At 34.7% G+C, this 15,300-nt stretch overlaps 1 protein-coding gene across 2 annotated transcripts; it reads left to right on the top strand.

Annotated features, from left to right (window-relative positions):
- Nucleotides 1–207: 207 nt before the first annotated feature.
- LOC113082603 (homeobox protein 5) lies at nt 208–13,253 on the top strand. Of its 2 annotated transcripts, none has more exons than XM_026254181.1 (9): nt 208–275; nt 498–558; nt 1,464–1,811; nt 4,018–4,284; nt 7,186–7,470; nt 7,757–7,861; nt 7,936–7,997; nt 9,116–10,768; nt 12,505–13,253. In XM_026254181.1, the coding sequence occupies exons 2-9, from the start codon at nt 513–515 to the stop codon at nt 12,529–12,531; spliced, it is 2,793 nt and encodes a 930-aa protein (XP_026109966.1). In that variant the 5' UTR covers nt 208–275; nt 498–512; the 3' UTR covers nt 12,532–13,253. The 2 variants fall into 2 exon arrangements, with proteins under 2 accessions (XP_026109966.1, XP_026109965.1); XM_026254180.1 differs by having other exon boundaries at nt 12,502–13,253.
- Nucleotides 13,254–15,300: the final 2,047 nt, after the last annotated feature.

Genomic DNA, 15,300 nt, shown 5'->3' with positions numbered 1-15,300 from the left:
AGAGGGTGTGATGTGGTTTAGTCTGGCAGGAGGTAAACAGGGGAGCTCGGGTGTAATTAAATATCCTAATTTTGTGTAATCCGTGTAGGCCATCGCGTTTACCATCTACATTACTTCATTTACTGTAATAGCATACGATATCGTTTCATTCTTTCTCAGCCGTTGTGATGACTTGGTGACGTCACGTGACGCGTCGGACAGGTAAACCAGGAAGTGAACGATCGTCATAGACGGATTTAAAAACAGGAAAATGAAAACCGCAGGAACACTGCTTAGTAAGTATATATAACAGATTTAATTAAAACTGTCTTTAATTAAAACAATTGTTGTCTTTGTAGTCACTGAATGTAGCTTGATGTTAATATGCATTATACACGAGACAGTGATTGATGTCAGTATCTCTTTTAATTTGACAGAATGCATTTTAATATGATATATATGCTTTAATATGTGATAGAAATAAACATCTGGAAGCTAATGGAATGTTTTTTGCTCAGGCCCCCCGGACTGACATGAACACACTGCTCCATCTTTTTGTTGTGGTTTTGTCATTGACAAGTAAGTTTAGCCTCCTCAAGCTGTGGCAGAATACACAAGGGTCAGTTTTACAGTAGTGTGTTTAAATTAGGCAAAATAACAGCAATACTCTATTTGTCACTGAAAATAGATGTGCATTATGTGAATGTTTACTAAGTTATAAACCTCTTAAAGTCATTATATATATATGTGTATGTATATGTATATGTGTATGTATCTGACTGGAAATATAAGAAATTTACACCTGAAAAATACATCTTCAAACACACATCAAACACAATGCACATGTGATATCAGGATACTTTCTTACTAAATATAAAACTTAAACAGAAACAAAAACAAATGCAACATAGATAACTGATGCAAAAATAAATAAATACACATATAAATAAATTTTTAATGGTAAGCTAATAGTACAAAAACGATTGTCATATAAAAAAAAGTCTGTGAAAACAATTAAGTTATATAATGATCAACACCTAATTGTGTTCAAATCAATTGCTGAAGAATTAAAAACAAACAACACAGACAGATGCAAGACATACTTAAAAGGTTAAGTACGTAGATGGTAGTTTTACTCGTTTTACAGCATTCCCTTGTTTTGTTTGAAGAGCTATTTCAGGCTCTTTTACGCACATCATTTGCGTGTCTCTTCATGCCACACCTGTGGGAATGCAACATTCATTTCTCTCATTCATATGCATTCACATTTAAACTTTCTTTCTTTGTGTTTGTGTGGTTGTAAAACGGGTTTTCAATTTGCAAGTCACTGAGCAGAAAAGATGTAGCATTTCAATAGCATCAAATAACACTTTGATAGATTTTTTTAGTTATTTAATGCAAATAAATTTTTTTAAGTGTGACATCTGAACAAATAACTCTGTTGAAGCGGCCTTTACTTTTTTTTTACATGCAACTCTCCGTAGGTTTGTCTTTGGTCGTCGTGTGTCTGGATCCTGTTCCAGTTCAGATCGTGACGACACCAGTGCTGGTGGCATCAGGGAAAGATGCCGTCTTCACAGTACAGACGGTGTCTGACGTGTCCCTTATCAGATGGACCGATAGCACAGCCGCCACGCTGGCCTTGTGGGCGAACGGGAGCCCGGTCATCATTCCCATCCAGCAGTACCTGGGCAGAATCTCTGTCACGGCCACTCAGCTCAAAATCACCAACAGCCAGATCCGTGATTCTGGAAACTACAGTGTCTCTGTCGAACCCTCGCCTACCACTGGATTCGGCGTGAACACCCGTTCAGTGCAGCTCAAAGTGTTTGGTATGATCTTAACGATGCGGCATATGTCCACAATGCATGACAGCTTCTGTGTTGCTGGTCAAATAGATATGCATTGGTTTCCATGCAGTTTCCCAGAAATCAGCCGTATAAAAACACTAAAGATTTATGTTGAAACAGAAAACATCTATTGTAGCTCGTCTGAAACTTAAAACTATAAATTATGTGAGAATAATAATTTACTATTCCTTCATTTTATTGCTTTATTTCTGTTTTGTTAGGGGTCACTTATTTTAATGTTCGAAATAAGTTGCACAGACAATATTACTTGTAGTGACTTTGCACATTTACTTACAAGTATAAATAGTATTAACATTATTTGTACTTATACTGTAAAAAATTCCATAAAATGTATGGTAAAAGCTGACAGCTGTGGTTGCCAGAATTCTACCTTAACCTGTTAACTGTCACTCACGTTTATGAAGATAGACTTGAATGTGCATGATACAGACCTAAATTTTTATAATTCATGACTGAAAACATTTTGTAACATGATTTTGATATACCATTTACATGGTTATGCAATGTCTGATTTTAAAATGGGTTTTGAAGGATGAATTTTGAGATTTTATGTTTTCAAGTGATATATAACTTCTGATGATTTCTAAAATGTGATAGAGAAAAAGGCAACGAGGAAGTCTTTTTTTTAAACAAAGGTCAAAGCTCCTTTTGTAATGTAGATTTCTGAGGGTGCACTCTTGTCATAAATTGATCTATTACTTTTCCTACATAATTTTTAACAAAAAATATTGGTATAATATATATTTGGGAGTCTTAGACCTTTCCAACGATATATAGTTTGTCAAGATTAGATTAGATTTGATTGTAATATAGTATAGTCAGCGTAGGTGTCCGTATACGGGACTGGGTGACATTTAACATATACGGTAACAACATTTTAGTTTTACGGTTTTATCTTAAATTTACAGTTAAATACTGTAATTTCATTAACTTATATAATGTTAATATACCGACCTATTGAAGTACTGAAATCTGTTTTGTTCCTTTGTAATACATTAATAACAACCAAAAGAAGGTGGTGATGAGAAAGTCACGTGATGAACCAAAACCCATCACAAGCAGCTTTTAAATATTAACATACATGGAAGGTGCACAGTGTTATTCACAGAAGCACTAGACACCATCATTAAACTGAAATATGCTATAAACATTAATTTAACAACGTTATATGTAACATACAACTATAGTAATACAACTATAGTAAACATAACAGATAAGAAAAAAACTAGGAAGAAACATAGTTAGAAAAAACATCAGATTCAAACAAAATTTAAAATGCAATGCAGAGAATTCTGGGAACATTGGTTTAATTTTACAGGAACTTACCGTTAACCATTTAACAGGTTTGTACTGTAGCATTTTCACAGTTTTTTACTGTTAAAATCATGGCCATATTTAAAGTTGCTATTTGTACTTCCTCTGCCTTTTCACAGATTTTTTGATTGATACTCAGACAGATAAAGAAATAGCAAATTATCCTTGAATCATTTTTCAATTTGAAATAAACTTTGAGTCTTAAATTTCAGAAGTTTGTTTATGTTTCGTATTTTAGTGTTTGACAAGCTACAATAATATACTTTTTTGCTGCTGATTTTTGACAAATTGCATAGAAACGATGGGAGGGTCGATCTGACCCCAGCATAAAATGTCGTAAAATTTAATTTGTACCAGGGTTATTTTTGTATATTTAAATATTTTTAAGTTTAGTAATTTAGTAATTTTATTGTGTGCTTGTCATTCCTTTTAATTTTTATTTATAATATTTTTCATTATTTTTAATTTCAGTATTGGTTTAAGATATTTCATTAAACAAAATTTTTTTTAGGTAAACTAAATTAAAAGAGAAATGTTGCCTTGGCATCTCGCTGCAAATAAAATAAACTTCTCTTTCATTTAAAGTTTCTTTTATTTCAAGTAAAAATGGTTTTAGTTTTCATTAGCTATAATAACCCAGATTTTACACCCATTTCAAAACACATCTACCTTACGTGTCAAAATCTTGCATGCAGATTAAATAAAAAAAAGATAAAAAAATAGATAAAAATAGATAAAAAAAGTCAAAACAATACATAGTTTAGACCGTGTTTCAAGCTGTTTGAAAACCCAGTGTTAATGAACATTTTCTGTACATTGTTTGCAACCCTGTTCTTGTTTTTTCCATCTTCAGATGCTGTGAACGGAGTTAGTTTGTCCCTGCCGTCTCTGCCGCTGGAGGGTGGGAACGTGTCTCTGAGCTGCAGCTGGTCTGTGGGTTCAGACGTCAGTGTGGTTTGGGGTAAAGGAGGCACTGCTCTTTCCTCTGACAGCCGCATTACTATCAGCGCTGGATCTCTGCTCATCAAGCAGGCCAGGAGAGACGATGCAGGAGAATACACATGCACCGTCAGAAACGCCGTCAGCGCTCAAACAGCCAAGTCCACCCTCAGTGTCTACTGTGAGTCTACAGGCTGCTCATCTTTTGGGGAATTTCTCTATTCTAAGTCCTGAGTTTTTTTTTATTCACAGTAACTGTATATATCACAGCTTTTGGCTGGAAATTCAAACCCAAAATGTTTTACATACCGTATTACAGAATTGTGGCAATGGGTGTTTTCGGATAATCTAGTCTCATCCGAGATATTTCTGGTACAGATTGTACATGTTTGTTTTTTTTTGTCCAATTTTATTAATTTTTTTAGTAAAAAATCGCAGTCAAATATTCCCTCATATATCGAGGTTAGATTTATTATAGTAAACTAAAATTAAAACCATTAAAAAAACATGTTGCTTACTTAAAATAAATATTATTGTGTAAATATAATTAAATATTTTAAATAATTCAGCTAGGTGCCATAGCAAAATTTCTACTTTTTAAGTTTTTTGACGTACTAAAAAAACTAAAATTTAAACTGAAATAAAAAAAAAAAAACTATAAAGTGAAAATAAATTTATTAAGAAAATTTAAACATTAAACATTAAACACATTAAGAAAATAAAAATACTAAAATACCAAAATGTAATAACATAAAAAAATAATAATAATAAAAAATAAAACCTATAATATTGAAATTATACTAAAATAACATCGCTTTTCGAATTTCGAATTTTAATTAAATTAAAATAATAAATATCTGGGTGTTTTTTAGCTGCTTGTTTTGCCATATTTAAAGTTAGTTTAGTTTAGTTATTTATAATATATTGATAATAAGCCATCTTGCAGTCTTTTTGGAAACATGCTCAGGACCCCTAGTTTAATTTGATCAATAAGACCTTTTCTTTTTACATTTCTTGTTGTGTGAACATTTCTTGTAGATTCTCCAATAAGAGCATGTTTTATAACAGCAGCATGTGTTCAGAGACACATTGCATAAAAACATGACTAAAGAGCTTGAATTGTTCCAGTTTGCTGGACAAGCATAACAATAACACAAGACATATTTTGGATTAATTTCTGCTGTATTAGTGAGTAATTGCAGTCTGTTTGAGGGCCATGAAAACACCGGCTCAACCAACAGTCCAGTCAGTGGCAGATGTAGGAGTGTTTGAAAACAAAAGTGGTTTTGCAATTCTGTTTGCTGATTTAATTTGATTGTTTTGAGTTTTTTTTTTTCTTTTCCTCAAGTGTTTCATAATGGGAGCAATTTTTGTACTGATATCAGACTTACTCATGCATATATATACAGTGCCCTCCACAATTATTGGCATCCCTGTTTAAGATGTGGTTGTGTTTTTTTTTTTAAACAACATAGAACCCAAATGCAAAAAAAGAGAAAAATCCAACCTTTTATTTAAGTACATTACTTTGGTGGTAAAACAGAAATCACACATTTAAGAAAAAAAAAAAAAAAAACTTAAAATCATGTGTCCCACAATTCTTGGCACCCCTGATGTTAATACTAGGACAACCCCCTTTTGCCAACAAGACAGCCCTTAATCTCCTCCTATAACATTTCACAATGGGAGGACCTTGAGTTTGTGACTGCTGAACCATTTTTGTGTAGATTTTGCCACATGTTTTGGATCATTATCCTGCTGAAAGACCCAATGACGACCTATCTTCAGCTTTCTGGCAGAGGCCATCAGGTTTTTATTTAAAATGTCCTGTTAGTTCAAAGCGTTCATAATGCCATGCACCCTAACAAGGTTCCCAGGGCCTTTGGAAGAGAAACAGCCCCACAGCATCACAGATCCTCCACCATACTTCACGGTGGGCATGAGGTGTTTTTCGGCATACTCCTCTTTTGTTTTTCGCCAGACCCACTTAGAGTGTTTGTTGCCAAAAAGCTCAATCTTAGTCTCATCTGACCATAGCACACAATCCCAGTTGAAGTCCCAGTGCCGCTTAGCAAACTCCAGACGTTTACGTTTGTGTGTGTTCGTGAGAAAAGGCCTTTTCCTTGCATGCCTCCCAAACAACTTGTTGGCATGTAGAGAGCGTCTGATGGTTGTTTTGGAGACTTTGTGACCACAAGATGCCACTTTTTGATGCAATTCTGTGACAGTGAGTTTAGGATTTTTTTTTACTTCTCTTACCATCCTCCTCACTGTGTATTGTGGCAGGATAAACTTGGGACTTCTTTACAGAAATATATATATATTAAAAAATATATAAAAATTTTCAGTGGAATTGTCAGGGGTGCCAATAATTGTGGCACACATGATTTCAATTTTTTTTTTTTTTTTTTTTTTATGTGTAATTTTTTTTTTTTTACCACCAAAGTAATGTACTTAAATAAAAGGTTGGATTTTTTTCTTTTTTTTGCATTTGGATTCTATGTTGTTTAAAAAAAAAAAAGGATAATTTTTAGAAGTCCACGACCACCCCTTAAACAGGGGTCCCAATAATTGTGGAGGGCACTGTATATATATATATATATATATATATATATATATATATATATATATATATATACATACAATATAATTTTATTTTATTTTAATATAATTATTATATCAATAACAATATCAATCATTTATTAATAATAATAAGTCATATCCTTAATATTACCGCTAATAATTAATATTTCTGTGAAGCTGTCTTGAAACAATATGTATTATGAAACAAGCTTTACAAATAGACTTTGCACTGATATCAAAATTATTTACGCATTGTAAATAATCTGATTTTATGGTTTGTGTCCAACAAGTTACAGATAAAAAGAATATAATACACAGGAATGAAGCTCAAGTAGATAATAGACTGCATCATCAAAAATACACAGTAATATGATGCTGCTTTTTCCTGTTTTGTGCTGTATAATCTGAAATAATAGCATTTTCAGTAAAATAATCATATAATGATACACAATTATGGTGATATGTAATTAGTCATATAAACCATTTTTTGGTTCCTCAGATGGACCAGACGCCCCACAGTTGACTAAAACCTCAAGTGAGTGTGTTGGTGGAGGAGATGCTACTGTGGGACAGACGGTGCGTCTCACCTGTACGTCTGCCTCTCTACCTCCTGCCTCCTTCTCATGGGAACTTAACGGCCAGCCGGTGACCACCGGCCAATCAGGGAGTGGCGTGCTGAGTCTGCAGATCTTCTCCTCCAATCAGAGCGGCCGTTACACCTGCATCGCACAGAATGATGTCACAGGAGGGACATCGAAGCAGCAGGTTGACCTGGCTGTTGTGGGTGAGTTAATGGCTCTCTGTGGCACTTTTGGTGACAGATGCATCTGTCAGTTTATTCTTCGGCCTAACATTAATTTTCTTGACCAGAGAGGGAGTATTCAACCACAGGATTGATAAATTCACACGCCACCTCACTAGAACGAGCCATAATTTTCATCCTCCTACAATGATTTTCCTATTTCAGGGATCTTTCTTGTGTTTGCTGTCTCCATTATCAATGTTTCTGTGATGTGTCTTCTGTTATTAGCAGTGAGTAAATATGTAAAATCTAAAAATGATGTTTACAGGTACGTGTCTGAGCGGAGGCGCTGTGGCGGGGATCGTTGTGGCCTGTGTTGTTGCACTCATCATAATTATTGTTGTCATTATTTTGCTTCTGCGACAAAGAAACGGTATGTCCCTGTTAAATGCTTCAGTTCATTGTTTTATTTTGGATGTTTTGATGCTTATCTGCTCATATTTACAGTGGATCGGAGACTCAAAGATACTATTGGACGTCAGAATACAAACCAGAATGAAGGAATCACAGTAAGACAGCGTCACATTCTCCTTTTGTGTTCTGTGTAATGTAGAATAATGGACAATTTGGCAAAAATATATTTTTATATATATATATATATATATATATATATATATATATATATATATATATATATATATATATATATATATATATATATATATTAATAGTTATTGTGATTATTTGTAAAAAAAAATATAAAAAAATATGTTATTATTATTATTGTTAAATAGTAAATAAAAAGTCATAAAAATATACAATAATACAAATATTTTAAATTACATTTGATTCTTATAATTTTTAAAAGATAAATAATATTCAATATATAATATAAAACATAAAATAATATTAATATAATAATGATTCTTCAATACTATCTATCTATCTATCTATCTATCTATCTATATGCAATTATATATATATATATATATATATATATATATATATATATATACATATACACACTCACACAATTATATTTATTAAATATTATATGATTTTTTTAAATAACAAAATATAGCAGAAATATAATTACAATTGGCACACAGAGATAATGTGAAATATTTTGTAATCGTGTAAATCAATCATTACGTTCAGAATTTATTCATTAAAATGATTCTGAATGTATTCACATCAATGAATTGAACTTACCAACTCAATCACTGTTTTCCCTACTTAACGTTTCCCACCAAAAACCGAATGAGTCCAGTATCTCCCGATCAAAAACACAGGCGAGGAAAATGCAGAAACTAGCATATTTAAGCAGATGCATATGAAAAATAATCCAATCGGCATATAAAATAAAACTGCCGAATGAAACGTCTTTATTTTGATTTATTGCATGTTCAGATATTCATACAACAAAATATTCTGGGGGCCATAAAATCTAAATGAAAATGATCAGAAATGCATGGCGGGGAAAGAGTTAAGATGCTATTAAAACATCTTTATATTGACACTCTTATACTTTATTTTCAAGGAAAAAAAATTACAAAACCAGTTTAACGTCTTTTACAAAACTTAATGGCCACATAAAAGCACCTTGCAATCATTGTAAAGTGCATGATATTGACTCGTCTTAACATCTCTTTTAATGTACATTAATACACATGTTCCCTCTCCACAGATTGCAAACAGAGCTCTTGTCAATGAAAACCACCTTAATCCACCATTACACAACACACACCCACAAAACTTCACTGCCGTTCCCAATGACAACAATGGGAACATAAACACAATGTCACAAAACATGCCCAGCAACTCCAACCCACTCCTTAATAATGGACAACAACACACTGATGTATTCCAACGCAACTTCAGTACAGTCCCAGACAATGGGCATCAAAACAATTCATATCCAAACAATGACCCTCAGAGGTCCTTCCCACAACCTGTCCAAAACAATCCCAATATTCTCATACAAACGGGCAGTTCTCAGCCTGGTGCGCTTGCCCATACAGTTCATGTAAACCTCAACACCTTGCCACGAACCGACCAGTTTAATAATACACAACCTCAAACGGTGCATGTCAACTTGAACACATACCCTCCAGAAGCACATCAGGTGGTCCAGCAACATGCAAACCATGGAGAAAGTGCACTACAGAGTCAACATACTAACGCCAACCATCAAAATCATTCTCAGACTGGTAATCAAACACAAACAACACTTAATAATGCTTTACCAAATGGTTCTCGCCAACCCAACAGCCTCATTCAGACTGGATACTCGCACTCTACCGACCAAACCAATGCAAACCGCCGAAATCCCAACTCAAGATCATCAACAGAAGAGCGAAGTCGGCGTTCAAACCCCGTTCAGACCAACAACCAGTTCAATGACTCCAGAACGCACCTCCAACAGTTGCCTTGGGACCGTTTGCAGGGAACGCCGGCGTATCCCAACCCCGAAATCTATAGTTCAGACAGTAGTGGATCTTCAGATTTGCCACAACGAGATGCACAGAGAAATCGTTCTGCTCCGAGATACCGGGAAACTGAACCTTCGGGAAGGTTGACCCAAGCTGCTCCTCCCCAAAGAAGAGACCTCCAGAGACCAATCGTGCCCAACAACTCTCAATTGGACCCAAATGTGCAGAGACAAGCGGTCCAACAGAACTTAAGCAGCCAACCACAAGTCCAATCTCAAATCCAGACTGCAATGCCTCAAACCCAAACCTCTCAGGCTCAGAATCCAATCGCCATTGGTCAACCAAGGGGAACGATTATACCTCAAACCCAAACCTCTCAGGGTCAGAATCCAATCGCCATTGGTCAACCAAGGGGAACGATCATACCTCAAACCCAAACATCTTATGGTCAGAATCCAATCCCCATTGGTCAACCAAGGGGAACGATCATACCTCAAACACAAACTGGCACCAGACCAAATCAGACCGTGCCTCAGCCATCCATTCCTCTCACTGAGGCTGCCCTACGCCAACACACCACCCAAATCGATAACCCTTCTGCCAACTGGTTCCAGCAGTCTCAAGCTGCCTTGCAGAATCCTGGACCTTCTCAACCCGTCCAGCAGCTCAACAAAGTGGGCCAGAGGCCTCCTACTCCACCTCCAGTGCTGCGGCCAGACCAGTTCCAGAAACTTCCACGTGAACGCATGCAGCAGCCGCGCACCATCCAGCCTGTGACCGTGCAACGCAGACACAGATCTCCAAACATGCACAAGCAAACTGGAGTTTTGCATACAAGTCCACAGCGAATGCCAGGAGTGCATCCAATGCATGCAACCGTGCATGGGCACCCAACACACATGCGTCAGGTATGCAACATGCAACACATTTTATGGCTGATGCATTTAATGCAGTGACCATGTCATGATCCACTAGATGTTTCTCCATTACTTTAACCCATCAAAAAAAATTTTTTAAGTTATAGATAATTCAACTAGATGAGATTTTTTTTAGAAAATTAGTTTAAATGTTTTGTACACCCATTTTTATTAGATTTTAAATTATAAAGAAATATTTAATAAAAAAAAAAAGTTTTTGTTTATCAGATTTGGAGAAATGTAGCATTCCATCACTTGCTCACCAATGAATGCTCTGCAGTGAATGGGTGCCATCAGAATGAGAGTCCAAACAGCTGATAAAAACATCACAATAATCCACAAGAAAACCAAAGCACTCCAGTCCATCAATTAACATCTTGTGAATTGAAAATCTATGTGTTTGTAAGAAAACAAATCCATCAAGACGCTTTAAATTGTCTAACTTTAAACTGTCGCTTCTGTCAAAAATATGAGATTGTAATCCATAATAATGCTTCCATAGGTGAAAAAGTCCATCTCCTCTTGTCTCTGAAGTCTTTGAAGTTAAAAACGTCTTAATGGTGGATTTGTTTATTACAAGCATGGAGCTTTTTGCTTTACAAGATATTAATTGAATGTCTGGAGTTGTTGAATTGGGTGGGATGTATTTACAGTTCGGTATTTATATCCATATTTTATTGATGCTTTGTTCCAAAACCAATTCAGCCACCTCTATAGTCAGCGTTTCAATCTTTCATGAGCATTTGACATAAATGATGTTCCAAAGCCACGATGTTCACATTAAATTCAAGATGATGAATCAGGAGAAATGCATAATTATTTACAGTATAGATTAAAAATTGATTGTGAGTTTAGTAACACGCTAATGTAAGATGAACACATGCTTATTGTGTTTCATCACTCTATAGTGTTACCAAATAAGTCACTAATGAGTATGTAAATATTTTAATGCTCTTTCAGATGACTTCTAGCATCAAGACTAGTGCTCTGTTTGAACCGCAGTGTGAAAAATGCTGAGGGCGGCATCACAAAATTTGAAGAAGTCACTAGGTGTGAAAACAACCACATTTGAATCTGAAAGAGCATCTGTGGTGATTGTTTCAAAGTCAGTGTAGAAAGAAAAGTAAAACAAGTTATTGTTTCTTAATTCTTTTGATGTTTTAAATTAGGTCAATTGATAACTTTAATCCATTAACTGACAATGAGTAATGTGTTTTTACATCTTTTTTAATTAAAAAATTGATCATGTTCTTTTTTTAGTGCAATATCTATCTTTTGATTTAAACATGTATAAATAAGTGTTGAGTAAATGACATACAGGTTAATAAATTCTGTAAAAGTATTGTATTTATTATTCAGACGTGTGTGTGTGTGTGTGGTTAATATAAATGCACAAAAATGCATGATGATGCATTGAAGACCTTAATATTTTACAGTTATTATAATGTTTTTAAGTTCCTTTTATTCTAAATGATTAGCTTGAATGCAGAGTTAGACTTATCATTGCACATCCAGACTTTTCATACGTCATGCAAATCGTCTGCTTATCATTGGCTTTCAAAATCATTAAAAAAAGATCAGCGAACGGGGTTGAAGTTGAAATTGAGATTGGGCCAAGTTGAGTTCACTGTCCAACGCTGACTCAAGCAACGTGAAAGGGCCTTTAGACATGATTTATATCAAATGAAGCATTTTGTTCTTTCTTTTCTCCCTCTCCTCTCCAGCAGGTCCACAGAGGCAGACCCAGACGTTGAGAAAATGCAGCGCTCGTCTGGCTCGACAGTATTTGGGCTGCGCAAAACTTTCGTACAAAGCACAATGTCTCTCTGGTGGAAAGAAACAAACGCTCAGCCATTCCTCCGGCCCTCGGCTTACTGTGCCATACAGATCTTTGTATTTTGTCGGAGGGATGGCATTATTGATAAAAAGACTGATGTTTTTGTTTCTCCTGCACAGCTGTAATTTATGCATGAGAAATCCGCGGCTGTTGAACAGGACACTGTGTGAATTTCATCCTGGTGAACAATGCTGCTTTGGGATTTGTCTTGTGCTCAAGTGTCTAAAAAAAATAAAACACAATGCAGTGTTTTTGCACTGACAGGAAGACTTCCAAATGAATCAGGATGGGTGGCAGGACTTAACGACTAAATGATAAATAATGGACTGCTGCTGTTTGTCCTTTATTCAGCTTTCTGCTCACAGATGCTTCTTGTAGCGCCACTCAATTAGTTCGATCCGCTACGGTGCTTTTGTGGATGGATTATGCATTTGAGAATGAAGGAGATACACCTAACGGACGTGTAATTAATTACGCTCTTTAATTTTTATGTTAATGATGTGGAACATTCTAATGAGTTTAAGTAAAATAGGTTGTTGACGGGCCTTGCAAAAATATGATGAAAAGCAAATGTTTGGTCAGATGGTTTATGTCATGTACTTTTTTTTTTTTTTACTAATAAATTCTCAGTTTTTATCACTTTGTTTTTTATTACATATTTAATACAAGAGTTTCCAAGTTAGACACAAAACACAAATTTGCAAGTGAAGTAATGGAGCGCAACTGAAGACGCAGTGAATTCTCAAAAAGAGGTTTGTAGAAGAACTAACTTCCCTCTTTGACTTCAACAGAAACGGATGAAATAAATATTAGTTCAGTGTGCATGTATTTATAGACATGCAGTGCTAGAAAAAAAAAAGCGTCCCTTGCTGTTTGGAAAATAAGTTCACCTCCTTCTGTGAAATAAAAAAATATTTTGCTTCTTTCCTGTTTTGTCATCATAGGTGCAGCATGAGTCAAAGTGACAAGAGGAGAACCTTTAGCAGAGCATCGCGTTATCACTTTTGAATCTCTAGTACTGGACTGAGTTATTAAGGTATATTGAATATTTTCTACTACTGTTTTCATGTTTTCTTTGAAGACTCTGATGCTTCATCAGGTAATTTTTTTGGTTTTGATCAGAAATTGTCTATATGCTACAGAGAAGACATTTAAATATAATTATGTATTCATAAAAATCACGTTTATAAATATGGGCTCCTCAAATACCAGAAAATATGCATTTTAATATTTACAACAACAACAATTAATTTTTATTGACATTCATTTGAATTGCTTGTGAGAATGAAACATTTCCTTAAATGTGTTTATATGTGTATGCATGCATCTATCTATCTATCTATCTATCTATTTATCTATCTATCTATCTATCTATCTATCTATCTATCTATCTATCTATCTATCTATCTATCTATCTATCTATCTATCTATCTATCTATCTATCTATCTATCTATCTATCTATCTATCTATCAAATTCTCTCTGTGGTTACAGTAGTTCTCTCATTCATGTCAATCATTTCTGAGAAGTAGCTAAATCTACAAACTGTTTTTTTTTTCTTCTTCACATTATCACTAATAATATTCTTTTTGCATCGCTGGTATTCCCCTTTTCACATCTCACATGCATATGCAGCTGAATTCGTATTCTATGGAATTTATTTAAGTATTCATATTTTTAGTAGCTTGTAGTAAATGTATTAAGGATCTCGCAAATCAAAATCAACAAATAATTAAACTGTTGGATATTCCAAATATGGTCTGAAAATGTATAACCTAATCATGCATTCTGATCTCTGTATGTGTGTTGCGGAATATTTTTTTTCTTAGAAATAACACCTGATCATGTGACAAGTCTATGCATTTCCTGAGACGTGATGCAATATATTTAGAATTTACTGGAGTCCGTCCTACACATACTGCATGCTTCTTTTTATTACTTCAAGCATACAGTAGATGCATATGTTGCACAGATGGTTTCATTGCCTTTAATAAATAGGATTCTTTACTCCCCTAAAGCTCCATTGTGTGGTCAAGATACCAGTTCCTGCAGAGAACAATTACATTAATGAGAAGAACTCTTCGTAAAGTATTTCACTGATACTAAAACAATAAAATTGTGGTTTGACTATGCCAAATCATTGCTTGCCAATAGTTGATATAGATGAGATCAACTTCCTGTCCTGTCATGTGTAAAAGATGGTGTTTTTCTTTTGAAGAGATAGTGATAACAGAACCTCAGCATGCATCAGTTAACACAGTATTAAAGTGTAACCGAGACTCTTTCAATTGTGGAGTATTGCATGTATTGCTCTTGCTTGAAGGTTATCAGGGCCATATTTTATAAAAAAAAAAACTTAGCAAAATAGCTTTGCAAAACTCAGGCATGGCAAAGGGACTCTACAGCAATATATCATACATACTTGCACCTAAACATTTGAAACTCAGTACACGTACAGATATCATCGAGCCAAAGTAGTTTCACATTGCATGTCATTAACTCCGGCCAACAGGGAGTTGGCTATTTTGAGTTTGGTGAAAAACTCATGCTATAGAATGTGAAGTATTCCTCCTAGGTTTTTCATCCGATTGCCCAACCAAACTTAGTCAACATGATCTCAAGATATTGGTGATGTTTAAGTTGCAAGGGGATTTTTAATGTCAAATGATTTTGGCCATGACAAATTA

Source organism: Carassius auratus, unplaced genomic scaffold, assembly GCF_003368295.1.
Source record: "Carassius auratus strain Wakin unplaced genomic scaffold, ASM336829v1 scaf_tig00036597, whole genome shotgun sequence".
NCBI classification, from domain to species: Eukaryota; Metazoa; Chordata; class Actinopteri; order Cypriniformes; family Cyprinidae; genus Carassius; species Carassius auratus.
The sequence above is the reverse complement of the archived record's forward strand: the minus strand, read 5'-3'. Positions and strand labels throughout refer to the sequence as shown.

Coding starts and splice junctions, on each gene's coding strand:
- LOC113082603 (XM_026254180.1), top strand. CDS start 513: ATGAACACACTGCTCCATCTTTTTGTTGTGGTTTTGTCATTGACAA. Junction 4,285..7,185: donor GTCCACCCTCAGTGTCTACT/GTGAGTCTACAG, acceptor TTGGTTCCTCAG/ATGGACCAGACGCCCCACAG. Junction 7,862..7,935: donor GCTTCTGCGACAAAGAAACG/GTATGTCCCTGT, acceptor TCATATTTACAG/TGGATCGGAGACTCAAAGAT.